The sequence below is a fragment of the Sardina pilchardus genome, chromosome 9 (assembly GCF_963854185.1).
Source record: "Sardina pilchardus chromosome 9, fSarPil1.1, whole genome shotgun sequence".
NCBI lineage: Eukaryota > Metazoa > Chordata > Actinopteri > Clupeiformes > Clupeidae > Sardina > Sardina pilchardus.
The window spans coordinates 26,059,325-26,086,412 of record NC_085002.1 but is presented as its reverse complement, the minus strand read 5'-3'; the positions used below and the strand labels follow the sequence as shown (position 1 = coordinate 26,086,412).

At 49.3% G+C, this 27,088-nt stretch overlaps 1 protein-coding gene across 4 annotated transcripts in view; it reads right to left on the bottom strand.

Annotated features, from left to right (window-relative positions):
• The window catches only part of iqsec1b (IQ motif and Sec7 domain ArfGEF 1b), a 196,277-nt gene that overhangs the window by 75,674 nt on the left and 93,515 nt on the right, over positions 1-27,088 (bottom strand). The window contains exon 1 of one of the 4 annotated variants that reach the window (XM_062544438.1): positions 2,859-2,938. The exons of the other annotated variants lie outside the window; for them this stretch is intronic. Coding sequence (XP_062400422.1) covers positions 2,859-2,905 — 47 coding nt within the window. The 5' untranslated portion in view covers positions 2,906-2,938. Of the gene's footprint in view, positions 1-2,858; positions 2,939-27,088 lie in introns of those variants that run through there. 4 annotated transcript variants of the gene reach the window in all.

Here is a 27,088-nt window from a genome sequence, read left to right as displayed (position 1 = left end):
TTGCTCGTGCTCCCCTTTGCCCCTTTCTGTTCTCTCTCTCTCCGTCATGTTTTCTCTTTATTCTCTCCTTTTTTGTTTTTGAACACGCTGCCTCAGCCTCAGTGGGGGCCTCTGAAGAAAACACTTCCCATCAGCAGTGCCCCCCACCCCCCCCCCCCCCCCAACACTCTGCCTTGTCGCCTGCACCCCCTCCACACACACACACACTCTGCCTTGTCGCCTGCACCCCCTTCACACACACACACACACAAGGCCAACACTTTTTTTAAGCCAATTTATTACCAACAGTTTGAGTAACGCCGGAGGAAAGGGGAGGAAAGGGGAGGCAGGGAGGCCTACCCACACAGCCGCCTGGGCTCGCCCCTGGGCCTGACGAATAAAGAGGGACTGCTTGTGCAGAATGAGAGAGAAAATGAAAGCAAGAGAGAGAGAGAGAGAGAAAGGGGAGTGATATAGATCCAAAAAGTGACAAAGTCAGAGGAGATAGACAGACTGAGACATGGTTAGAGAAAGGGAGAGAGGGAGAGAGAGAAAGAAAGAAAGAGAGAAAGAAATAGAGAATGAAAGAAAGAAAGAAAGAAAAAGAGAGGTAGTGATACTGAAAGTGACCGAGTCAGAGAAGATAGACAGAGATTGGTATTGATATTGGTATTGCTACTGGGCTCTTAAACTGTGCCTGTGCCCATATGTACTGTAGAGTATGGGGGGTATACAGTACACAGCAAATAAACTGGAGCCAGACTCATCGTGGGTCATGTGGGGTCTTCTCTGACTCTTGGCATGGACTCACTAATCCAGAGAGTGAGAGTGGACATGGTGGGTAGACGGGTCTTAGACAAACCACTCCAGAGAACTGACCACATAGAACAAAGATGAAGAGACTACGGGGAGAGAGAGAGAGAGAGAGAGAGAGAGAGAGAGAGAGAGAGAGAGAGAGAGAGAGAGAGAGAGAGAGAGAGAGAGAGAGAGAGAGAGAGAGAGAGAGGCAGAGAGGGAGAGAGGGAGGGGAATGAGCAGGAAAGAGTGACAGCCAGGTAGTTGTGTGTGGTGTCAAAACATCAGACCACTGTCTGCAGAATCTCCAGCAGAGATGAAGGGCACCAGCAACTGAGGACTATGACTATGCCCGGAAGAATCTCCCACACTACACACACACACACACAGATAAAACAGCAGGGAGGCCTCCTGTTACACTCAACTATGTGCTGCCTCTTCCAGAGACGGCTGCTATCAGAAAAGCAATCACTTAGTCCAGCCTAAACACACACTGGGAAAAGGCATCAGAGATGCGGGCTATATGCTCACAGACAGACCCCCCCTATTCAGCCTGTGAGAATAGGAACGGCTGAACGCAGCAATGAACTTGCGAACTTTCATGCTGTTAACTTAAAAAAAAACTTAAATGAGAACTCGTTGTAGGATAATGTTTTCAATGCATGTCTGAAGGAATAGGAGTTGAGAATGTATAGCTCTATGTGTTTGTAAGTAGAAGTGTATGTGTGTGTGTGTGTGTGTGTGTGTGTGTGTGTGTGTGTGTGTGTGTGTGTGTCTGTGTGTGTGAATACACAGAAAAACAGAGAGGAACTGACACATGAGCAAAAGAGGAAAAAATGCGTAACAGAAACCTGGCATGAAGCGGAACAAAACAAGAGATGGAAAACCGACCAGGAGAACTGCTGCACCACCACCCCCTGTTTCACACACTCACACACTCACTCTATCACACACACACACACACACACACACACACACACAAAACAACTCACACACACACGCAGCAACTCACTCACACAACCCCAAACTCCTTCCCAACAACAGTCAGGCTTTCTGTTCGGGGCAACACTCCTCCATCTTGCGGTGAGACCAAAGCGGCGGATCTGAATTACAGGGTCACGAGCAGGCAGCGATCTGATTGGCCGATCTCCTGACTCCAGGCAGCTCCGGGCTTAACCCCGCGGCCACTAATTTTAGCCCTCCCAGCCCTCGGCATGGCCAAGGGGGAGCGCAGCTATTAATGCCCCAAACTCCTCGCTCCTCCAGCGGGCCACAGAGAGGAAGCCCACTCGGGTTACAGCAGACGTCCCAAGCCAAACAGCCAGATTCCAACTGCAGCCAGCTCCATTCCAGTAATGCTCGAGGAATATCAAAGACTGCTATCAAAGACTGAGCCGTTATCAGGCGGCCGACAAACACGTAGTCATTGATTAAGAAAAGCTGCAATGGCATGGCTTCCCTTTTTAGGCAAATACACATCAAAAACACTGGGTTGGGTTCAATTTTGAGAGAACTTAAACAACTTTCCATTCACACAGAAAAGAACTTGTATGACAGTCAGCAACAATGACAGTGACACTGGTTCACAAACTCAACATAACAGAACAGAACAGAACATAACAGAACAGACAGAAATTCGGCTAAAGCCACAAACTTCTCAACAGTCATGTCCCTCTCTGCTACCCTTCCATTAGTAGAAGTCACGTCCGTTTATGTTATGTTATGTTTACGTCTCTGTTCTCCGACGTCCGCTGCTTGAGAGCACACATGGGAAACCCATAAGCTGGACTCAGATCACCGCATATAGAGACATGGAAACCACATCATCATCAGGCACTGGCCATTTCACTGTCAGTGTTAAACCTGAGGAACAGGCTGGTAAGATGAACTGAAGTCGCCCGCTGTGTGAGACGCCAAATGTGTTCAACAGGTGTGGACCCGGGGCTGAACCGCGGGACTCGGCGAATACCGTCTCGTCTCCACCTCTGGAAAAGCACTCATGGCTTCCGCAGCCGTCCTTTTCCCCAGATGTGCTTGGAGAGGGGAAAAAAGCGAGCTGTCAGAATGGAGAGCCAAGCTCTTACCTTATAGTGCGGACGGAGATGCAGTACTTCCACATTACGTTCCACATGTCCAAGTCATCGCTAGCCGGGACACCTGGGCAGGGCTGGGCTGGGCAGGGGCGCTCGAAGGGGGACGGCGGTCCAAAGGAAAACGTGCGCGAGCGAGAAGAGTCGCCGGGCGAGACGGAGGAAGCGATGACAACCACGCAAACAACAGAGGTGACGGAAGAGAGAGAGAGAACGAGAGAAAGACACGCAGAAGTAACAGGCAGCATGTGTGGAGAAGTCATGCAGATCCTGTAGCAGCATCCAGACCGGAGCCACTCCTCCCTTCTCTCTCGCTCTCTCCCTCTCTCTCTCTCTCTGTCTCTCTCTCTATTTCTCCTTTACTCTCTCTCTCTATTTCTCTCTCTTTCTCTCTCTCTCTTCGTTCAAACACATGTGAGTGGGACGTTGCCAAAAGCTCCCAGAGGTGGGTTAAAGAGAGAAAAAAAACAGAGATGACGGATTTAATCGCTCTCAGTTCAAGTTACTGCAGTTGCTGTTCTACAAAAGTTTTTCCCCCTGTGTGGTTGGCGTGTGGCGTGTGTGTGTGTGAGTGTGTGTATTTGATTGTGTGTGCGCGTGTGTGTGTGTGTGCGTGTGTGTGTGTGTGTGTGTGTGTGTGTGTGTGTTTGATTGTGTGTGTGTGTGTGTGTGTGTGTGTGTGTGTGTGTGTGTGTGTGTGTGTTTTGCTTGGCAGTCACAGCAGGCTATTCCCTACTGGTGGAGTCTAGTCTTCAGCCTGAAAGCTGAGGGGATAACAGGAGGCTCCGTGCCCTGCTTTATTAGGCAGTAGGGCTGACCACAGACACAGAGAAACAAGGCCGCCACAAACACACACACAATCCACAAATACTCAAGAAACACACACTCACGGCACGCACCGATGATATACGACCTGTCCAAATAACACACACACACCTCTCACCCAACCCAACACATATTTCTTGCAGATGCTTCTAAACACACCCTAACTCATCAAGAAGACAGAGGAAGAGGAGGGTATGGTCAAGGGATGTCTGCTGGAGGCAACAATCAGACCATGGTCCAACTGTTACACACACACACACACACACACACACACACACACACACACACACACACACACACACACACACACACACACACACACACACACACACACCACCCCTCACTGGGCCTGTTGGAGCTGAGATCATAGGGGAGGACTCTGGCCAGCGCATTACTCCATTACTCCATCACGGGGGTCAGGGGGGTCGCAGTGGCGTGTCAAAATAGGGTGGGGGGTGGGGTGGGGTGGGGGGTTTCTCCTGATGACAGAGGGGTGAGTCATCCCAGCGACTCAGAGACTGGGAGAAGGTCACGCTTTACAAGGGGGGGGGGGGAGAAGAGGAGAAGGAGGAGGGGTGGATGAGAAGGAGGTGCAGGGGTAGTAGGATGATGAGGAGGAAGACCAGGTGGAGCAGGAGGAAGAGGAACAGAAAGAAGGTGGTGGAGGAGAGGAGCAGAAAGAGAGGAAGAAAGAGCCTGTACAGGAGGAGGTGAAGGAGAAGGGAGACGGAAGAGGAGGACGATCAGGAAGAGGTGATGGAAGAGAAGGATGATGATGGCAAGGAAAAAGAGAAGAAGAAGAAGAAGAAGGAGAAGGAGGAGAAGGTGGAGAAGGAGGAAGAGAAGGAGGCAGAAGAAGGGAGTGGAGGAGAGCTAAAGGAAGAAAAAAGGAAAACAAGCAGAAGAAGGAGAAGGAAAAGGAGGAGGAGGTAGAGAAGGAAAATGAGAAGGAGGAGAAAGGGGGATGGAGGAGGGTTAACAGAAGAGAAAAGGAAAACAACCAGGAGGAGGAGGAGCAGGAGGTGGTGGAGGAGGAGGAGGCGCAGGCTGAGTCAGCTGCAGAGGTTGAGATCATAATCAGGGCCAGCGTGGAGGAGCCGGGTCAGGACTTGGCAGTGACCCACTGGAGCCATGACGGGGGGGAAAGGATTAGCCACCAAATTAAATCACATCCCACCACTGGGACGGTCCAGTCCAGTCCAGTCCAGTCTAGTCCAGCAAGAGAGAGAGACAGAGAGGCAGAGAGGACATGGGGAGGGAGGATGAAGAGGAGAGCGGAGAATGTTAAAGACACAAACAAGATCTATGGAACATTCTGGAAGAAATATGATGGAACATGCTGAAAAAAAATTGGGAGTTGAAAAGGTTGAGAAAGGGATTGGATGGTGAAAAAAATAAATGATCGGAAAAAAAGAGGGGGAGGGGAGTGAAGAAATGTCAAGAGATAGTGACCAAAAGGTAGTGTGTTAAAAAAATAAAGCCTAGAGTTGAACTTCTGGCATTTACTGGGAAGAAAGAAAGAGAGAAAGAAAGAAAGAACGAAAAAAAACTTCAAACAGCTTTGCACTGCTGTTGAAATCCATTCTCTTTTTTTTCCATGTTACTCTTCAGTTAAGAAAGAAAGCGCAAGAGAGAGGTTTTGCTTCAGTGAGGATTGTGAGTACACACACACACACACACACACACCCTGCGCCCCAACAACAGGAGAACATGCAGGGTGTGTGAGTGTGTGTGTGTGCTCACCCCCCCTGAAGAAAACCAACACTCAACAAACGCCATGACTTAATCCGGCCCATTTCCAACACATCAGTTCAGACTTAGCAGATCAGAGTCGGTCATCGTAATTACAACCAGACCGGCTTTTTAACACATTATTGGCTATATATGGAGCATCAGTGCGTGCGGTCAGCAACGTAAGGGAGCGGTCACTGCATCATGGCTCCTCTGCATGCACACAGTGGGAGTGCAGTGGGGCAGAATGCAGGTAGGTGAGGAGGCTCCTACAGGCGTATCAAGGCAGGACAACACACACACACGCACGCACAACGCACAAACACAAACACAAACACAAACACAAACACAAACACAAACACAAACACAAACACAAACACAAACACAAACACACACACACACACACACACACACATATATATTTGCTCAGTGAGATAAGTGTGTGTGTGTGTGTCTGTCTGTGTGTGTGTGTGTGTGTGTGTGTGTGTGTGTGTCTGTGTATGTGTGTGTGTGTGTGTGTGTGTGTGTGTGTAAATAGGAGAGAGAAAGAGATGAGAAGAAGGGAAAAGTTAATGCATGAGAGAGAGAGGGAAAGGGAAAGAGAAAGAGAAAGAGAAAGAGAGAGAGAGAGAGAGAGAGAGAGAGAGAGAGAGAGAGAGAGAGAGAGAGAGAGAGAGAGAGAGAGAGGGAGGGATTTAATTTGACTTTATTGAACCTTCATGGCTGAAAAGGATACAATGTGGGAGAAAGACCGTGACAGACTGAGTGGCAGAGGGAGAGAATCGGCATGTGTGTATTTGTGTGTGTGGGTGTGTGTAAGAGAGGGAAAGAATGTGTGTGTTTATTTGTGTTTGTGTGCGTGTGTGTGTATGTGTGTCAGAGAGGGAGACTCTGCATGGTATGTGTTTATTTGCGTGTACGTGTCAGGGAAGGGTAAGTCAGACAGATAGAGAGACTGTCAGTGCCACATGTAGGAATGTGCATAAAAATGTGTATCAATGGGTCAGTCTAAAGACACAAACAGAAAAAAAAACTACCTCCTGACTACACAAACACACACACACACACACACACACACACACACACACACACACACAGCCTTGCTGTCCACCCCCTGTGACCCCAGAGACTGTTAGGTAAGCACTGCCATGACCACATCACCCCAACAACATCCCGGATGTCTCAATCCTCCGGGGCCTTTGGCTCTAGAGCCTCTTGTTTGCTTTGGTTTGGAGCTTTCATTTTCTCTCTGCATCTTTTTTCACTTTCTGAATGACTGTCGTCTCATCCTTCCCTTGCCCCCCTCTCTCTTTCTTTCTCTCTCTCTTTCTTTCTTTTTTTCTCTCTCTCTCTCTCATGAATGTCTCCCATCAGGAAGATGAGCAGACTTCAGAACAGAGAGGTGACCCTGTTAATCCTCAGACCCACATGGTGTTTGTCTGCCAGACAGGGTGTGTGTGTGTGTGTGTGTGTGTGTGTGTGTGTGTGTGTGTGTGTCTGAGAGAGAGATAGAGAGATAGAGAGAGAGGGAAAGAAAGAAAGAAAGGAAGAAAGATAGAAAGCAAGTAGGAGAGAGCGAGTAAGAGAGAGAGAGAGACTGTGATATAAAGAGCAGGCTATATGTGTGAAATTGAGCCTTAGCTGACCTTGGAACACCATCATTCTTTTTGTGTATTTGTGTGTACAGTACATATGTGTGTGAGTGTGTGTGTGTGTGTGTGTGTGCGTGTGTGCGTGTGTGTGTATGAGTGTGTCTATGATGACAGTAAGGACCACAAATTGATAAATGCTCAAGGTTGTCGGGGTGATCCGATGACACAGCAGCCTCCGCTGCCCGACATCATAAAACATCCTCCTCGCAGTTACCATGGTCACCCTTGTGATGCGGTCACAACCTTTGTTCCCCGGCTGACAGGGGGAAATGTCTGAGGAGAGAAACACTCTCTCCCTGCGGTGGCCCAACAACATCTGTGTTAGTCATACGCTACATAATCCAGTCAGCGCACACTCGACGTGACGAGGACAGCGGGGGCAGAGGGGTTATCTGAGGCCGAGCGCTGACCTCGAGGGCCGCCGCGTCTTCCCAGCGGCCTTCACGGAAGCCAAGATCCGTGTAAACAACAACGACAAGCCCTGCTGGTCACCCCGTCTGAGCACACCAGACGACCCAGCGGATAGGTAAGGTTGGAACCACATATAAACACAAGGACATGAATTGTGTGCAAGACACGTACACACTTGCGCGCGCACACACACACACACACACACACACACATACACACACACAGACACACACAGACACACACAGACACACACAGACACACACACACAAACGCATGCATTCACACACCCACACACACACAAGTGAAAAACAGGTGCAAAAATGCTCCACACAACGAACTGTCCATCTCTCTCTACTCTCTCTCTCTCTCACTCACACACCGCCTCATTCCCTCCTCCTCCCTCTCTCCCAGCCCTAAGGCTGAGCAAACTGCAGAGCGGGCCTGTGTGTGTGTGTCGGACAGGTGAGTGACAGCTTAATAATGTGTCATAACCGGAGGACGACAAAAGCGCTGAATATGACCACCTATGTCAACATGCAGATGAATTCATTAGGACCGGTCTATTATTCATGAACGAGAGAGGGGTGCTGGGCCAGCTTTGATGGATTTATGCTGATGAGAAACACTGGAGCAAAATGCAGGAAACCTCCCCCAAACCCCCCTCAGGTTTGTCCCGCTATGGTGCAAATATCAATTTGGCCACGGTCGGAGGATTTGCTGGTGATGTGTCACATCAAGGCCATGACGGACACAAAAGAGGGAGAGAGAGCAGGGGTACAAGGACAAGGGGAGGAGGAGAAGAGAGAAGGGAGGGAGGGAGAGAGAGAGAGAGGGCAGAGCAAGGAATAGAAAAGAAAAGAGAGGGCAAAGAGGAGGAGAAGAGGGACAAAGCGGGTGAGAGAGAAGCAGAAAGAGAGGTTGAGAGAGAGAGAAGAGCAAAAGAGATGGAGAGAGAGAAGAGCAAAAAGGATGGAGAGAGAGAAGAGCAAAAGAGATGGAGATATACAAAGAGATAGTCAAACAGTGTGTGTGAGAGAGAGAAAACAGAGAGAGAGAGAGATGACTCTGGTGAAAGTAAATGCCAGAGGGCCTCTGTGAAACAGAAAGCAATTAGGGAACACAATGAGAATTCTCTATCCATTGGCTATCACTATCATTGGCAACCAGCACAGCAGAAGGCACAGTGTGTGTGTGTGTGTGTGTGTGTGTGCTCATGTCTGCATATGCATGGCTGGTCAACCAACTCCCCCAAATCCTGCAGCCCTGCAATGCTACGCCTTTAAACGACTTTAATTAACAAATTAATGAATATTCACAGAAACAGATCCCCCCATTTTCACCCGCATTAAACAGCAAAGCTTACCCCATCCAGGGAGGAGTGCTGCTCCCAAATACCCCCCCCCCCCCCCATCTCTCTTCCACTCATTTAAGCATTCATTTGCATACATTTTTACTGAACCCCAGCAAATACACACACATACACACACATACACACACACACACACACACGCACAGGCACACGCACACGCACACGCACACGCACACGCACACGCACACACACACACACACACACAGATGAGGTTAGGCCGCAGCAGGGGATGGCAGAGCCGTCTCAGAGGAAATCATCATGCTGCCTTGAGAAGCAGGGAGCGTCCACACCCACTGGTGTGCAGACTTAGGCAAACATCGACAGCGTCAGATATCGCCCTCGTTTACCTTTGATCTAAACACTGCACTGCTGCAGCGCAGCGCCACCACCACCCCCACCACATGTCAGGAGTGGGCTAATATGAAGAGGGCACACAGTGGACACACGGAGGAATGAACTTTCCCTTAACTGCTCTGGTCAGACAGGCTCTTCAGTAGGCCTACCCAGCACCATGAATTCATAGCAGGACCTGAGGGATTTGTGCTTGGCGTGGTTCTGCATTCAAGCAACTGCATGTGTAATGGAAATTCATAAATCACATCAAAAGGTCTGATTTTTTGGCTCAGACTGAAGCCCTTTAATTTAAAATTTCATGAATACTCGCAGCTGACCTCATATAAAATGAATAACAATGAAAGCACTAGGTTTTCTACAGCCTAGCAGGGAAGACCTGGTCTTTCTTCAAAAATTCAGGAGGAAGTGTTTTTGGTGAAAATGCTGCATCATTTCAACTGACTGGCAGTCCAGGTAGACATTACACAAGCCCTCTGCTTACTGAACCCATGACCTCGGTATGGGTAACAGGTAAGCTACAGCATGTCCTCACGCCTCTACCGTCACTCTATTGCCACCAAAGATTCTAGAACAGAGTTCTGTTCTAGAATCTTTGATTGCCACTGACGCCAACCAAGACAGCCCACACAGGCAGCATCACACCTCTAAAAACAACTCCAAACAGCCCTGAAAAATGAGTGAAATGACAGAGATATGGACTCTCACACACACAAGAAAGCGGAGGAGAATTACGAGCTGACAAAAACAAAAAATTCCCGTATTGTAGCTTGTCGGCGAGCTCGTTTGTTTAGATAGCCTTGCTTGAGGTGGCGGGCTGTGTTGGATTGGGTTACCACGCCAACGGCACCCTCCCCAGCCAGGGCCTCTCCACAAGCGGCGGCCACAATAACCATCCCTCACAAAGACCATTACTGTCACGGGCCCCGCCAACTTTTAAGCCCTGCCGTAACGTCAAAGACAGAGAGAGAGTGTGTGTGTGAGTTTGTTTGTTTGCTTGTGTGTGTGTGTGTGTGTGTGGGTCAGGGGCGGATGCCACACCGCAAGAGCACTGCTCGTCACTCTAATGACGAGTGGAATCAGGTGATTACACGTCTGGATCTTTGACGAGGGGCGGAGCCAGAGGGGTGGCTCTGGGTGACACATGACGAGATTTGATTGGCCACCCCAGGTGCCACTCCAAAATCCTAGTCTACAATTCACCATTAACAGTTGAAGGCAAGACCTTTCTTGATGCAATGCGCTAGTCTGAAATGTCAGACTTCAGAATTATAAATAACCTAGCAAACACGCCAAGACAAGGGGAATATTCTCTTTGTCCTTCAATTTATGAGTATGGTGTTTGGTGCACGATTTTACTCATGCATGTGTGCCAATTTGACAACCCGAGACTGTTTCTGTTTATCTAGATGCCACCCTTGAATTAATCAGTGTCCCACTACAGCCTCCCTTGTTAAAAATGTCTAGAATCGCCACTGTGTGTGACACACACAGTCTGCTCCACTGCCAGTGTAGACCCAATCTGTGACAGCAATCTCACCTGGTCCGCTCACCTGAGTCAAGCTGTTTTGCCAGCTTTTCTTGAAGGCTCAGCGCCTGTACAGTATATGTAGCATATCCACCCCCTCTTCCCTCCCCTTTGGTCTTACTTGCATCAAACCATCACAGCACAATACATGTTTTGAAGGCACTCTGTGTGGGCACGGCTCCTATAATTATGCCTGAGTACAGATTCTGTCTGGCAGGTGCTGCTGTTCCACTCAACACAATACGATGTGATGTGAAGGACTCCGATCTGTTTTGATTGATTGCCATGTAGCTGAAGGGGCGTCTGATGGAGAACAGGGAATGGTACCAGTGGCCAAACAAGGGTGCTCGGGCTGAATAAATACACAGAGAGACAGACAGATAGATAGACAGAAAGACACACACACACACACACACACACAGTCAATTCTGTCTGAATGAAGCAGGGGGAGTTCCAATGAAGTAAACAACTGTAACTGCCCAGGAGGGAAAATACCCATGGAGCATTCTGAGTTCACGCACACGCACACACACACACACACACACACGCACACGCACACGCACACGCACACGCACACGCACACGCACACGCACACGCACACGCACACGCACACGCACACGCACACACACTTGCACACTCGGAACTCACTCCAGGATGAGAAAACAAGGAAAGGTTATGGACCGGGCAAGGCCAGAGAAGTAGATACAAAGAGAAAATAGAAAAGCACTCAGGAGAGCGCAGACCTCCACCAAGGGAAAACATAACCGCCTCCTGCATCCAGACGGGGATATGGATCACTCCCAAATGTAATCGCTTCCTCCTTGGGTCATTTCAGACCTTCCCTGAAAATTTAATCGAAATCCATCCATACTTTTTGAGTTATTTTGTGAACAAACAAACAAACAAACAGACAGACAAACAATCAAGCAAACAAACCCTTATGAAAACATAACCTCCTTGGCGGAGGTAAAAAAAGAAAGAAACACATAGCAAGAGAAAGTCAAATTAAATAAAAGCACAAGCCTGGAGAGGACCGGTCTCTGATGTGTTTGCCTACGTGCACCACCTCCTCCTCCTCCTCCTCCTCCTCCTCCTCCTCCACCTCCTCCAGGCCCAGTTAAACACTTGCACATCTCCAATCAGGCGGCAGCAAAGCGACGCTAAAGGGCCCAGCTGTCATCACTAGTATACTATATTGCTCTACTCAGACACACTAGTACTGTATACTATATTGCTCTACTCAGACACACACTCGTCTCCTCCCAGTCCCAGCCCCACAGAGAGGAAGAAGAGAAGAGAGCAGAGGCGTTCCCAAGCGTGGCCCTTTCCCAAGCATACCATACGGCCAGCTCAACAAAGCAACAACTACTCAAGACTCATGGCCAATGCCTCAATAAGGCTTCAGCTTTTTTCTCTCAACTAGAGAGGATTTTTGGGAGAGTGGGATTTTCCCTCGCCCTCTGCGTGGCTGATGGAGTTGTGTTGATACAGTACATGTGTCAGTATTACAGCAGAATTTACTGAGTGGTATAACAAGAACAGGGGCACAAACCCAACCCTCTGAGCCCAAAGGTGCTCATCTGATGACATCCTGAAGCATGGGAACATTAGCGTTGAAATATCATTTAATGGGAATAAATCCACTGCACATATCTGCATTGCTTTTTTTGTTCTAACTCTCCTTCACCCAAGTTATCTTCATTGGAGGACCCAGAGAGAAGGTATATACAGAAACATGACCACACACAGATACACAGACACACATACACAGACACAGAAACACGGACACACATACGTGTTCTTGGTCACGCTTAAAAGCCCAGGACCCGGATGGAAGCACAACACACAACACACAGACACACAGACAAACACAGACACAGAAACACAGACACACACATGTGTTCTTGGTCACGCTTAAAAGCCCAGGACCCGGATGGAAGCACAACACACAACACACAGACACACAGACAAACACAGACACAGAAACACAGACACACACACGTGTTCTTGGTCACGCTTAAAAGCCCAGGACCCGGATGGAAGCACAACACAATGGAGGAGATAAAGTCTGCTTTTGGTGCAGCGTGTCAGGTCACTGGGGCACAATGCTGCTCTTATTGAGTCAGCCTGACCCTGATGGACCTCCACCCCCTCTCATCACACACACACACACACACACACACACACACACACGTTGTGAGAGGTGTGAGAGGCCACATTGAAGGGGCAGCGTGGTGTGATCTGGGAGGAACTGCCTCGACAGGCCCTTGCACGAGAACAGATCAATTATGGACTAATGAATTGCTGACTAATTGGAGAAATCCCGAATGCTGAAATAAGGTGCCCTGACACGTCCCGCCTCCCATGACACCTCCAGCCTTTCTAATTGTTACTACTCATTGCATTTACAGCTACTGCACCAATATATATCAACATTCCCCATGGAAATGTGCGTCTAATTGTTAGAGTTATCTTAACATTTATTTTTACCAATGAACTAAAGTAAATCATCAATTTTATTTAGGTCTTACACAAATAATAGTTTAACAACTCAGAAAATACTGTCTCGAATTTAGCCAAGGACAACCATTCAAGAGAAGTTTTACAAGACATCGAAGTCACCTTACCTCTTATAAAACCCATTGAGGGGTTGCAGACAAAGAAACTGCCAGTAATCCAGACAGAAGGCTTTAAACTTCAACATTGTCTTTGGATGAAGAATGGATAAATTAAGCGAAAGTAAGTCTGGCCACTTAAGGCAAGTCAAAACACAGAGCCGCGGTCCAAAATTCCCGTCCAAGTCGTACCTCGCCAAAACAAAACAAAACCAAGCACAACGTCTGAGGTAAATGTCCTTAGCATCCTGGGGGTTATCTAAACACCACGAAGGGGAGGAGAGGGCTGAATGACATCCACATGGCTCCCACTCCCAGGACTGCACCTGCCTATGAGAGAGCCTACGGGGGTCCCCCTCCTCACACCCAGCCAGCTACGGGGATGCAACGCTCCAAGGATCCCCCCTTTTCCTGTCTCTTGGAGCTGTGGCTGGACCAGCTGGATCAGAACCCCATCCCTGGGAAAGGTAGTCCTTTACAGACGTAATGTAGTCCTTTAAGTCGACTGGAGGATGAATGAAAGAAAGAACTGGTGCCCTCACATCCGTCTCCTGCGCAGGTATCTAGATCTCACGTGTGTTCACATCCACGCAGCAGACACGCTGCTTTGCTCCTGAAGGCAGAGAGTGCGTGCATGTGTGTGTGTGTAAGTGTGTGTGGTGTGTGTGAGTGTGTGTGTAATAGACTGAGGTAGGGAGAATGAGTAGGGGGTGTGGAAGACAACTAATCCCCCTCCTGAATCCCCCCCCCTCCTCCACCACCACCTTACCCCACCCTGCGCCACCAGATTACACTCTCTCCCTCAGCGCCTCCTCCCCTCTCCCCTCTCTGTTCCTGTTCCTCCTCCTCCTCCTCCTCCTCCTCCTCCTCCTCCTCCATGGTAACGGGACTCAGAAAACAGAAAGAGTCCCTGTCTCTGTCACTATCCCCCTCTCTTACTCCCCCCCCCCCCTGTACCCCTGTCTAGGTCTCCCTTCCCAACTCTCTCTCTCTCTCTATCTCCCCCCCCTCTCTCCCGCTCCTCAGAGCTGAATTACAGCTGCTCCCATTGTGCGCGCGGGCCGATGACAGGGTCCGGCTTCAGCACGCTCCGGCGGGGGGACACAAAGCACACAAAGGCCCGGCGCTTTGGCTCTATTAATTAGCCTCTATCTGATAGCTGCACTGCACTGCACTGCACACACCCCTCCTGCCTGCCTGCCTTCAGTCCTCCCGCCGCGGAGAAGAGCAGAGCGGCTAATCACTGCAGGCACATGGGCCTCAGTGGGGATGAGGAGATGGAGAGAGAGATAGATGGAGATAGAGAGATGGAGAGAGAGAAAGAGAGAAAGAGAGAGAGGGAGAGAGAAAAAGAGAGATGGAGAGCAATAGAGAGAGAGGGAGAAAAAGAGAAAGAGAGAGCGCGATAGAGAGATAGAGAGAGGAAGAAAGAGAGAGAGAGAGAGAGAGAGAGAGAGAGAGAGAGAGAGAGAGAGAGAGAGAGAGAGAGAGAGAGAGAGAGAGACGGAGATGAGTGGGCAAGCCCACCTAAAGGTAGGGGCCGGCCCTGGGAAAAGTGGAAAAGGCCGCACTTGGTTAGATATGCTGATGCAGGTCGTCAGGGTGACCGGAACCATGGCAATAGAATCGCAGCTAGAATGGGCTCCCCCACCCAGCCACCATCCTTGACTACAATGGACTGATTGGGCCCCAGGGGAGGGTGGGGAGTTTCCGTGGCGATGAGAGTGGGAGAGTGTCATGCTGGCAGGGGTAATGCCAATCCTCAGATCATCAACACTATTTATGTGTGTGTGTGTGTGTGTAGTGTGTGTGTGTGTGTGTGTGTGTGTGTGTAGTGTGTGGAGGGGGAAGGGGTCACTTGGCTGTGTGTGAGTCATAGAGAAACACATTTCACATGCAAAACAAGAACTCCTCCAAGCTGAAGGCCACATTTCCATATGCCGATGAATCAAGCTTGGGGGAGTGAGGAGATGGAATCAGCTTATTGATGGATGCTGTCCACACACACCTGACCAGCACTCTTGGGAATGTTGTCTTGCTCAATTCACTATTGTGGAAAGAGAGACGTCTTCACACCGGATATGATCAGTTTCCTAATGCACAAACAAGGGCAACCACCCTCGCTATCTCTCTCTCTCTCTCCCTCTCTTTCTCTCCCTCCTCTCTCTCCCTCTCTTTCTCTATCTCTATCTCCTCTCGCTCTCCCTTTCTTTCTCTCTCCCTCGCACACACACATGCGCATCTGTCTCTTTTGGTAACACATATACATTGACATTACTACACAGAAGGAAATATATGCATGCACACACACACACACACACACATACACACACAAACTCCCTCTGTCTCACGCATGCATGCATGCATACACACACACCCCAACACACACACACACACACACACACACACACACACACTAGACAGCTCAGGACAGGATGCTCATTGTCATGCACAGAGTGGCGGTGGCTGCTGCGTCTCCTCCCACAGACTGGCACTCTGTGCTCCCTCTCACGCCCCTTGCCTCGCCACCCTGTGCCACCCGGAACTCGCCACCATGCCCGCCGCGCCAAGGAAACACCCTGCTCTTTTCAGCCGTAGCCTGGCAACAGGAAGGCATTCAGAAGACCAAGGGATGGCTGACATATACTCACACTCTCTCTCTCTCACACACACACACACACACACACACAAACCCAAATGGACACAGCCCAAAAACAAAACTTGTGAGGAGAAATACTCACAATCCCACATGTAAACACAGTCTGAAATAACACACACACACACACACATTGTAGGAGAGCACTACAGATACACATACTGAACATACTGTCCACAGTACATCCTCACACACACACTGAACCTACCCACCATATCATAACCCTTAAAGTGTGCACACTGATGATGACCATCCCTCCATTCCGTCGACAGCAAGGGAGCACTGATTGTTAGGGTTCAGCTTCTCGGTGCCGTGTAAACTCTGAAGCTTATTTACGGCTCTGAATGCACGACTCGGATCAGAAGCGGGCCGCATCCGGGCCTAACAGCAATAGCTCTTAGTGTGGGTATACGAAAGCGGGGAGCTCAATTTACTCTGACGGGGAGAAATAATTACACCTGGCTCAAAACATTCCCAAAATACATGGAGGGAGAATAAAAAAGTAATTAGAAAATGGTTGAGAAGTCATTATATTTCACCCAATTCTTAGTCATTGAAATATTTGCATTTTCAATTAAATGACTGTCAATCAGGTCCGTGGTACAGTGATGTATGGCCATGAGGGAGCTGGGAGGGCAGGGAGGAGAGGAGAAAGCTTTCAAGCAACTTAGACGGGAGAACAACTCCCACATCTTTAACACGTCGAACAGGAACAGCTTGTGGAGAGTGAATGTGTGTGTTTAAGCCACCCACACTCACTCATTTGGTCATTTAAAGTGAAAGCTGCTCCGCTCTTTACTCCATCTTTATTTGCTTTGCAGGGCCATAAAACACACTCACATAGAGATGCACACAGACGCAGACACACACACACAAGAGTCTGTGGCCACACATACACGCACGTCCCACAGCCCCTATTAACTCCTCAAAGCAAACCACTCTCTTTGTCTCCGACTGCATTTAGGGATGGGGGGGGGCGGGGGTACCTCACTGGAAAAGACCCCAAAAAGAAGGAGGAGTCCTGGGTGTGGAGAGGGGAGGGGAGGGTTAGGGGGGGGGTAACCACTGAACAGAAGGTGTAACCAAATGAGGGGGCATTCATCATCTGGGCTTCCTGCTCCGACCCATATCTCTGCATCTCTCTATCCCTCTCTCTCTCCATCTCCCGCTCTCTTTCTCTCCATCTCTCTCTCTCACTCTCTACTCCTCCTGCCGTTAGGCCGCATCACTCAGCAGGGCGGAAGAGAGGATTTTAATGCCTGATCAATTCCTCACGCACAGAGCACCTGATCACACAGTGGACACAGTGGGGGAGGGAGAGGAGGAGGAGGAGGAGGAAGAGTAGATAGGTAATGGCAAAGCATCTGATCACCCAGTGGACACAGTGGGCCACTCAGCTGAAGGAGGAGGAGGAGGAGGAGGAGGAGGAGGAGGAGGAAGAGTAGAGAGGTAATGGAAAGGAAATGAGAGTGGTGATGGAGGGATAATGAAAGTGTGAGAGAAAGAAGGAGACTGACACAAAAAAGGGTAGAACAAAAGGAAAAATGTAAAGGGAAAGACAAGAAGATGGACAGATTCATAGATGGGAACAGCGAGGGAGATAAAAAAAAAAGAGGAGAGATGAAACGAGGGAGGGGAGAGGCCTTGATGATGAAGGTCTGACCTCCAGCTGCACAACTGAGCCGGAGCGGAGTGGAGCGTCTGTTCTATGTGGGGCTGGGCTTCACTCGAGCCTTTGGCCTCCGCACACCCATCTCTCCAATCGCACCCAGAAATAAAAGGAGTCTTTGTGTGAGAGCAAGACACTTGTGTTTAGTGCTTCAAGGCCAGATCTCTGTTAGAAGACTGACCGCTGAAGAGGCCTGAGAAGCCTGCTGTGATTGGACGATTGACTTATTTATTTATTTATTTAGCTTCCTTTCTTCTCTCAAGAGGAGAGCTGCCAGGCCGAGGTGCTTCAGATGACGGTGTGTGTGTGTGTGTGTGTGTGTGTGTGTGTGTGTGTGTGTGTGTGTGTGTGTGGATGGGTGTCTGGAGTCTTGGATGGGCCTCGGCTGTCTTCTCTGGGCACCAGGTGCTTCACTCAAGGTCCCAGCTGTGCTTTTAGCCCACCCATGTTAATGAAATACAAAGGGGGTGGGGTTGTGTGTGTGTGTGTGTGTGTGTGTGATTCTGTTTATGGGGAAGGGGTTTTGTTGGGTTAATGAAGACTGGCCCCACCTGGGGGAGGATACCTACTTTCCAATATTCACTGCTCTACTAACCCTAAAGCCCTAAACGTGTACACACACACACACACACACACACACACACACACACACACACACACACACACACACACACACACACACACACACACACACACACACACACACACACACACACACACACACACACACACACACACACACACACACACACACACACACACACACACACACACACACACGCCTTGGGCACAAACAATGCAATGGAACTCTGGGTGCAGATATCCCTTCTCCCCCCGTGAATCACTAACCCTCCCAGATAGCACATATGGGGTCGCCTCATGAAAGTCACCGCGCAGCAAAGGGCTCTAATTAATGACCAGCCTCAAAACACATGGGGTTAATAAAATAGTCGTATAAAAAAGGCCTCTTTTTATCGCTCATGGCTATTTAAGATGAGATTTGGTCAAGGGTTGAACACAGGGATGGTGTAATAGCTACATGGTTAAGCAATGCCTAATAGTCTGGCTGGAACTGTAACGGAGTAGTTAGCCCATTGTGATTGAAAATACCCATATTCAATACCTACTGCCTGAACTAAAGTTACCAGACAGCAATTTGTCTGTGATTCAATACAAGATAAGTTTCATTTGTGGCAAAGAAAAGGAGTCTGGAAAGCCTGCAAGCAGCTGCTTGAACTATCGCAGTCTCTGTGGACCGCCTATTGATTTTTGTTGTGTACATACTTTTATATAACGCTGGCTACAATGGCAGAGTAAGAGAGGGGATTTCTTCCTGCTTTGTGGGGGAGGCCATGGCATTGTCCCCAGGAGTCGTTAGGGGAAGAAATGGGCCGGTGTAAATCACCCCGCTAATGGATTCTGAGGGCTCATTTTTCACCGGAATATATATTTGCTTCGCACACGGCGCCCCGTAGGGCTAAGCGGCCTATAATCTGAGCTGTGGTATAAACCTGTGAGGGAACACGATGATATTTACTTATCAGCTCCTGAGCCAAAGAGGCAGGTAGTCAATTTGGCAAATGCTGAGTGGCACGGAGACAAATATAGATTTTTTTTTTTAAAGAACATTAGTTTTATGTCTTTATCAACTTAAGTGGAGACTAAAACTTGGAAGAAAGTAGTCACTAGCAGTGATATTTTTTTTATAAAGGAAAAAGCCCGTCTCCAAAACACAAGCGTCTACCATGAGGCATTTTGTTGATATGGTAATAAGCTTGTGCCCCTAATTCGCGGGCAGTAAATTGGCGCTAATCTTCTTACAGCACCCGCATGCATGTAAATATTCCTCAAATTCAACAGCATTGCTAGCACGCTAGTGTGCCATGAAGTCACTCGTAGGTCCTCAGAAAATGGCAGGTTGCACTTTTCTTTTGAAGAATGTATGAGTAGGGTCTCCCTATCCCTTCCTTCCTCTTAACTCTCCCTTATTGTTCCCGCTCTTCCTTCTTCCTTTTGGTTGTTCTCCCTCTCTTCTCTTCCCTGAACTATCATCCTTCGTTCATCTTCATTCGAAACTGCCAACCCCACACACCCCTTCGCACCAAGCACCTCACACCTTGCAATGTCACATCTATTGTCACAGATCACTGTGTTAGCATCCCCGCTCCACCATTAGCTTAACATGCTACAGCACCCTGGAGAGGAGTGGTAGATCTGAGGGGGGGGGGGGTGGTGTAGGAGAGGGATGAGGAGGGACCGGGGGGGGGCTCCCCACAGAGATGCAGCCCCTGATAAACGACCCACTTGGGCCTTATCACCACCTCCGCAGTGGGGCCTCCAGGAAGCCAATAACCACTAAAAGGGAGCTGGCTCCCAAACAACGCCGGGCACGCTGGCTGGGCTTTAGGGCCCCCCCGAGCACGCGGGGACCTGGCCGGGGTCCTAGGCGTGTAATTGGGGCCATTTTCCAAGCGGGGCCTGGCAGATGGGGTCCTGCTTGGTAATGAGGTTGGGATGGGGTGGGGGTGGAGGTGGGGGGGTAGTGGGTGAGTGATGGCTGCTGGCTGGCATTGCGTTGGAGGTTTTGATGGCGCTGTGCGGTGTGTAGAACCTGGCAGACGCAGGTCTTTTCTCTCTTTCCTCCTCCGTTTCTCTGCATTTCTTCCACTCTTCTCTTGAATCACTTTGTCTCTTGGCTCAACTCTTCCTTTTCTGTCCCTATGGAATCTATAATGTTGTGTCTTCTCCTCTTCAATACTATATCATTTCATCTCTGCTTTCTATCTTCTCTTCTCCTCCCCCCTCTTCCTTCTCTCCACGACGTCTCTAAGAGTGACCATGATATCCAGTAACAGAGGCCCCTCGAGGGACGCATGGATGTGCCATGATGATATTCTAATCACTTCCACACCAACAGTATCAGGCAGTGCCAACAGAATTTCGCCCAGGAACACAAGAACACAAAGAAGGCTCTCGAATCACATTGACGCACTGCTCACAGGCAGGCAATCAAAGATAAGATCTGATTTAATTTGATAGATCGGATTAAAAATTACACCCCGGGAAATAGGGAGGGCTTTATTGAATAAACAATATTAGTTTCTATGAGACACAGACACACTTGGGACAGCAGCTTCTCTCAACAACAAGGGTTCCTTTTTTTCCAGGGCAAGGGCCTGAAAATGATGTCACTTCAGGGCTTGCTCTAAGTACAGCATTTCTTTTGGCCGTGGCTAAATCGATCTACGGCTCCATTTTTGGCAGTCAGGATGCTTCACGGGAAGGAGGGGGAAAAAGTGGCTGTATTTCTCTGGCTGTATTGAGGCCGGCACAGTTGTTATTTTCAATCGCTCCCTTTTAAGCCCTCTGCCCATCCCCTTCACTCACCATTTTTCCGCACAGTGTGAGCACTGTGATCTTGAAGTCATGTCTCCGGCGGAATAGAGGGGCCTGGCCAGTGGCCACCTCTGGTCAGCATAACAACATCACTTCATGGCTAAAAAGTGGCTTGACTGTGGTGTGAGGCCGCAACAAAGCAGCACACCCCCGCTTGCACTAAATAACCTTCCATTGTGTTTTGCATCCACACCCAATAGGACGAGCCCTCTGCCTCTATCAGCACATGTGCAGACACGCTGTAAAGTGGAGCACAGCGCTGCAACCTGGGCGTTGTTTGTCTCCGTACAGTAATTGGAAGCAGCAGAGGGCCGCGGACGGAGACCTCTAATGGAAACGTGGCTGGAGGCTGTTTATGTTTATGTGTGAGAAAACAAACAGCGGCGGAGGAGTCGGTCGGTTCTGGCCCAGATGCGGCCCGGACACGGGACCGGCCTCGGCCGCAATCGGGAGGGCGCGCGTCGTCATGCCGCCGCCTTGTTATCGTGCAGGAGTGGGAGAACAGACCCACGGCTCAGTGGGCTGGAGCGCGGGGCAGCGCATCCCAGCGATCCTCAGCTCAGCTCAGCTCAGCTCAGCGGCCGGCTGGTTTATCTCCTCTCCGCCTCTCCTGCCTCAGGCTGCCGCTGCTCGTGTGTTTACGGGCTCTGGGAGGAAATGGCCAGAACCTCTGGGCACCCTCTAGTGGACACTGTGCTCCACCTAGTGTTCCCTGCCTTCAGCACAGAAACACACGGACATTAGCATTCAGTCATTCATTCATTACTCTCTTACTCTCTCTCTCTCTCTCTCTCTCTCTCTCTCTCTCTCTCTCTCTCTCTCTCTCTCTCTCTCTCTCTCTCTCTCTCTCTCTCTCTCTCTCTCTCTCTCTCTCTCTCTCTCTCTCTCTCTCTCTCCACTCCTCTCCTTGCTTTTCGCCTGTTTTGCTCAGCCCTTCTCTCTCTCTCTCTCTCTCTCTCTCTGTCTCTCACACACACATATATAGAGAAAACATTATTGCTTTTCTCATTTCATGTTTCCATGTCCCGAGGACAATAATACATATCTAAGCCTATACAGGCAAACAAATTACAACTGCAACACATCTACCAACAACTACTGTACATCATAAATAATGACGGGGGATGAAGACTGCAGGAGATTATAGGAAATCATTGTAATCATGACCTGGAGTATGTAAGTTGTTTTGACTGAGCTTTAGATCTGAAATCATGGAGATTACACAAGGCTTCGTCAACCCTGTCGAAAAGCATACACAGCATTTACAGTATTCTAATACCCAAATAGCACCGAAACGTTGCGCTGTCTGCCAATAATTACCTGTGCTGAGAAAAGGAACAAACTTTGCAGCTTGAGATTGACAACAAAAGGATTCCCACTCCACTTCTGAAAGAGTCAGACTTGGAGCTTTGAAGCTGTCTGCAGTTGTGGGTGAATTAAGTGATCTCATAACAGAGATGAAAGGGACATGAAATGTCACCAGAGTCAGACCGCTGCACTGTTGACTCCCACACAGCACTGTGCAAGCAACGCGGAGAGCACTTGAAAGACACTGGAGAAATAGGATGCTTTTTATTGTTGTTATTTATTTTTCTTCTATTGGACTCACGGTCTCCTCAGAGGTAAATTAACCAACGACTTGTCAATGGCACAGGGAGTTGGGTCATTGCTGGCCTTGGCCACAGCCGTGATGTACAGTACATAATATAATACACTTCCACGTAAAAATGTCCCAAGTCTAGCTACAGTAGGATGGCAGATTGGAAGTGATTTGAGGGTGGAGGTTCTGGCTTCTACAAAAGACTGCAGACAATGCAAATCCCCAAAGGAATCTCTGCCATGCATCACCAGTAGGGAGGGGGAAGAAGTGTACAGGATGGAGGGGGGAAAGAGAGGGGGAAGAGGAATACAGAACAGAGGGGGAGAGAGAGAGAGAGAGAGAGAGAGGGATGAATAATAGAGCACAGAGGGGGAAAAGAGAGAACAAAAAGGACACGACATTAGCGGTGGAGGAGCTCCGATTACAGAGTGATCCATCCTCGTGAAAGGCAGGAGTAACCACCAACCGAACGGCACGGCAGGCGTCGGGAAATATATAGGCAGCGCGGCCGTGACTGATGGCCGAGGGGATATATTTGGAGAGACGAGCGAATGCCAGAGCCACATCAGTGGGCCACTTCTGGATTTGTCTTCCTTTAAAGATCAACAGCGTGGTGTATTTTTAGATACTACCCTTCAACGGGGTTTGTCATTAGGAAAGACGTTTTGTGTGTCATCAGGCAAAATATAGAACGTCAGAGCGGCTTCATTATAATAACAGAATTATAATAATTTACAATTGGATTAACAAGAGCTTTGACATATTTGACGGATCATGAAGGAAGAAGAAAGGCCCTTTGCTGCCGAGTCGAATAGCACATAGTTTGATCAGCGATGAGTGAGCGTATTCAAATCAGTCCAAAGCTGCGACACAGGGTTCCAAATCTATTACAGGAGACAGCTCAGCACAATTAGACAGCATTTCACACCCTTAGAGGTAGCGGACCGTCACCATCAAAAAAACAGAAACGAAAAAGGCTGGAGCCGAGCAGGCACATCCAGCACTTCCTCGCCGATGACAGAGTCAGCCATGCGAGGCGGAGAAGAAAGTGTTTCGGCGAGCCCCATGTGGCGCCCTCGCAAACAAAAAGCCCCCGCAGGAGCGACACACACTCCGTGGGGAAGCCAGTCCTGTGGTGCAGGAGGAGGGTATCCAAGGGGAACCCAAACAGCCTTACAAGCACACACCAATGGCCAGAAGGAAGACAGGGACTCGTTTCCATTCATATGAAAGATCCCATATTTCCAGTCATAGTGTTTTTATGTGTCATGAGTTCATTAGTGCCAGTGTTATTACCAACTTATATAATCACGTCCATCATTGTCTATAGGCCTATTCGGACGGGATTAGTTTCATGGGGGGACGTAGAGTAATGCAGGTTTATCATCTGACCTCTGTAATATAAATGTCCAATTCGGACGGGACTAGACATCTCTGTCATTTTACGTGACATGAGAGGAGTAACTACGTTTACGTTCTGCCGTCATATCTTCGTCGCCGTGCACGTGATACTTTGCGTCAGTTGCGTGCGGCATTTTCAGATTTCAAAGACTACACAAGTTGGTTAAACTAGCAAACGTTAGCTTTATGTTATGCCATAAGTAGTTTGAAATGGCTAACAATATCAAACTATTAGGCAAACTAGCTAACGTCCTATTAGGAGCTGCACAGCATTATGTTTTCATTCAGACTATGGTGGAATTGTTTTCAAATCAGGATGTGACGCAATATTACAGACATCTTTACAGAGGGTCGCGTTCGCACGGGATTAATATTACCTACTGTAAGGTCATTTCTCCGGACCGTTTTACGGAAGGTAAAAGTGTCTGTAAATTTCACCGACATACTCCGTTATGTTTACTGACATGGCGCGTCCGGACGGGACTACATTACCTGGTAATTATTACTTTACCTGATGTCACCCCATAAAACTAATCCCGTCCGAATAGGCCTATTGATGGCATTGTGTTGATTGGTTTACCTTCATTTACCTTTATTTTAGTGAGAATGTTTGAAACAGCTGTAATCACAGCCTAGCAACAGTTGTTATCATCCACCGTGGTGACCAAACAGGAACGTGCTCTGAAGGCTGACGGACCCTGTCGAACATCCCCAGAGACTTGAATGGGATTTATTCATGCTTACAGCAATTTATGTAAACCTATACATCCAGTGTTCGTAATGTAAAGCAGCACTGTCCACTGTTCGAGTGGAAGCTTTCATATATGTAGTCGTTAAGATCCACGTCAGCGACAGGTCTGCCCACTCTGTCTGTCTCCTGGGAGTAGAACTGCAGATTCAGTAAGTCCACTCACGACTCAGTGTAACATCCCCGACAGCCGCTAACTCAAGTGTGGAATCCGCCCGGAGCCGCACCTGGCAGGCGAGGGCAAAGAGCGAGATCTGACCGATGGCATTCACTGGACGTCTCCGGCCGCGGTCCCATTGACAGGGGTGGAGAGGAGCGGCTGTGGGAGGCTAAGAGGAAGTGGGCAGTAATGCAGCCTAATGAACAGGCAGTGCAGGGGGAGCATGCGGCCCATTAAAAAGGCCAGCGCTGTCAAAACAAACGGCCGGCCGCCTGATTGAGAGGCACGGACATGATATTGGCTAAACTGAGCGAGGTAATGCATTAGCAGGATATCTGTCGGTGTGTGTGTGTGTGTGTGTGTGTGTGTGTGTGTGTGTGTGTCTGAGAGAAGGATATCTGTGTGTGTCTGTGAGAGCAGGATATCTGTGTGTGTGTGTGTGTCAGAGAGAGAGGGAGAGAAATGTCAGAGAGGGAGGCAGGAGCAGTCAAGCGAAAGCCAAGCAGCGTATGTGAATGTTTAGGTGTGAGCAGTCCAAACCAACAGCACCACACATGAGTACATCTACTCTACGTGCCACCGCCTTCATTCTGGGCTGGTACACCAATGCCGGGCCGATCGCCGGACATGGGTCTTGGAGGGCCACAGGTGATGCCCATGCCTAAGGGGCAGAGCCGCACGGGCACTGATCACCACCGAGGAGATTCGTCTGATGAGGGATGCGGGTAGCGTTCACACTCTCTCCTCTTTAATCTCTCTCATCATCCTCCTCCTCCTCCTCCTCCTCCTCCTCCTCATCCTCATCCTCATCCTCCTCCTCCAGCTCCACTTATCCCCATCAATCACAAACCAGCCAACCCTCTCATCCCCCTCAACCCTCTCCATCCTCACCTGCTCCTCTCTTTGTGTTCCCCTCACGCTCTCTTACCTCCATACAACTCCACCCCCTCCTGTTGCTCTGTTGCTCTCCTCCTCCTCCTCCTCCTCCTCCTCCTCCTCTCCCTCTCTCTTTGGGTGGCCTCTCAACTTCTCTCCTCAATGCTCGGTCCTCCAGGCTCATTCCCACTGATCTATAACTCACACTGGATAGGCTATCCCATCGTTGCCGCCCCATCATTCTTTATCTAGATCAGTGGGAACGAGGACCGAGGAAGGAAGGGAGGATAGGTAAAAAGAAGAATGAGAGGCACCCTTTGCATGCTATGGGGTGCCAGAAGTAAAGGCTTCTCTCTGGAAGCGGGGGACGGTGTGTACGAGCTGGTCGACGCTGGCACCTGTGAGCGCATTGGCGCCGCTGGAAAGCTCTTCCGTAATGAAATCAATTAAAGCACCATGGGCTCCAGCGGCGGGTCAGACGCGCGCCATCCTCCGTCCTATTTAGCGGCGCTGTTTACACGCACAATGGCAGCGCCCGCGCAAAAAGGGGTTGCTCCTAATGGCGCTCGAGTGCCTCGCAATTTGAATATTTATCTGCCAATTAAGATCAGCAATTACGCCAGGCAGCAAACCCTGACACGCTCCTGCATATTCTAAAAGTACACACACACACACACACGCGCACACACACACACACACACACAAACACACACATTTGCACGCACATTAGCTTAATGATCAAAACACAGCCACGCAAACGGACTAAAAATAGCCAGAAGAAGAGAGAGCAGGGAGGAGGATGAGAGGATGAGAGGATGAGACACACACACACACACACACACACACACACACACACACACACACACACACACACACACACACACACACACACACACACACACACACTAATGGACAGGGGGCTCCGGCTGCCTTTATTAGTGAAGTCTATTCTTATCCTCTCCATGTCAGCGCTAACGCAACAGCGAGCGATGATCAAATGAGTTTATTTAGGGAAGACGTCGCCACGGCAGCGGCACTGCTGGAGCATCAACCGGCTCTAGCCCGTCTGGACCAAAGCAGCGAGTGCAACATTAGAACCAACGCAATGAATCACCGACGCTAATTGACCACACAGAGGTCGGGGGGCTTCGCCGATTGATCCGGGCGGCCTTTCGCCCACTCAAAATCTGCAGTGAAAAAAGTTTGACAATTAACGAAGTCTCCTTTTCACCTGTC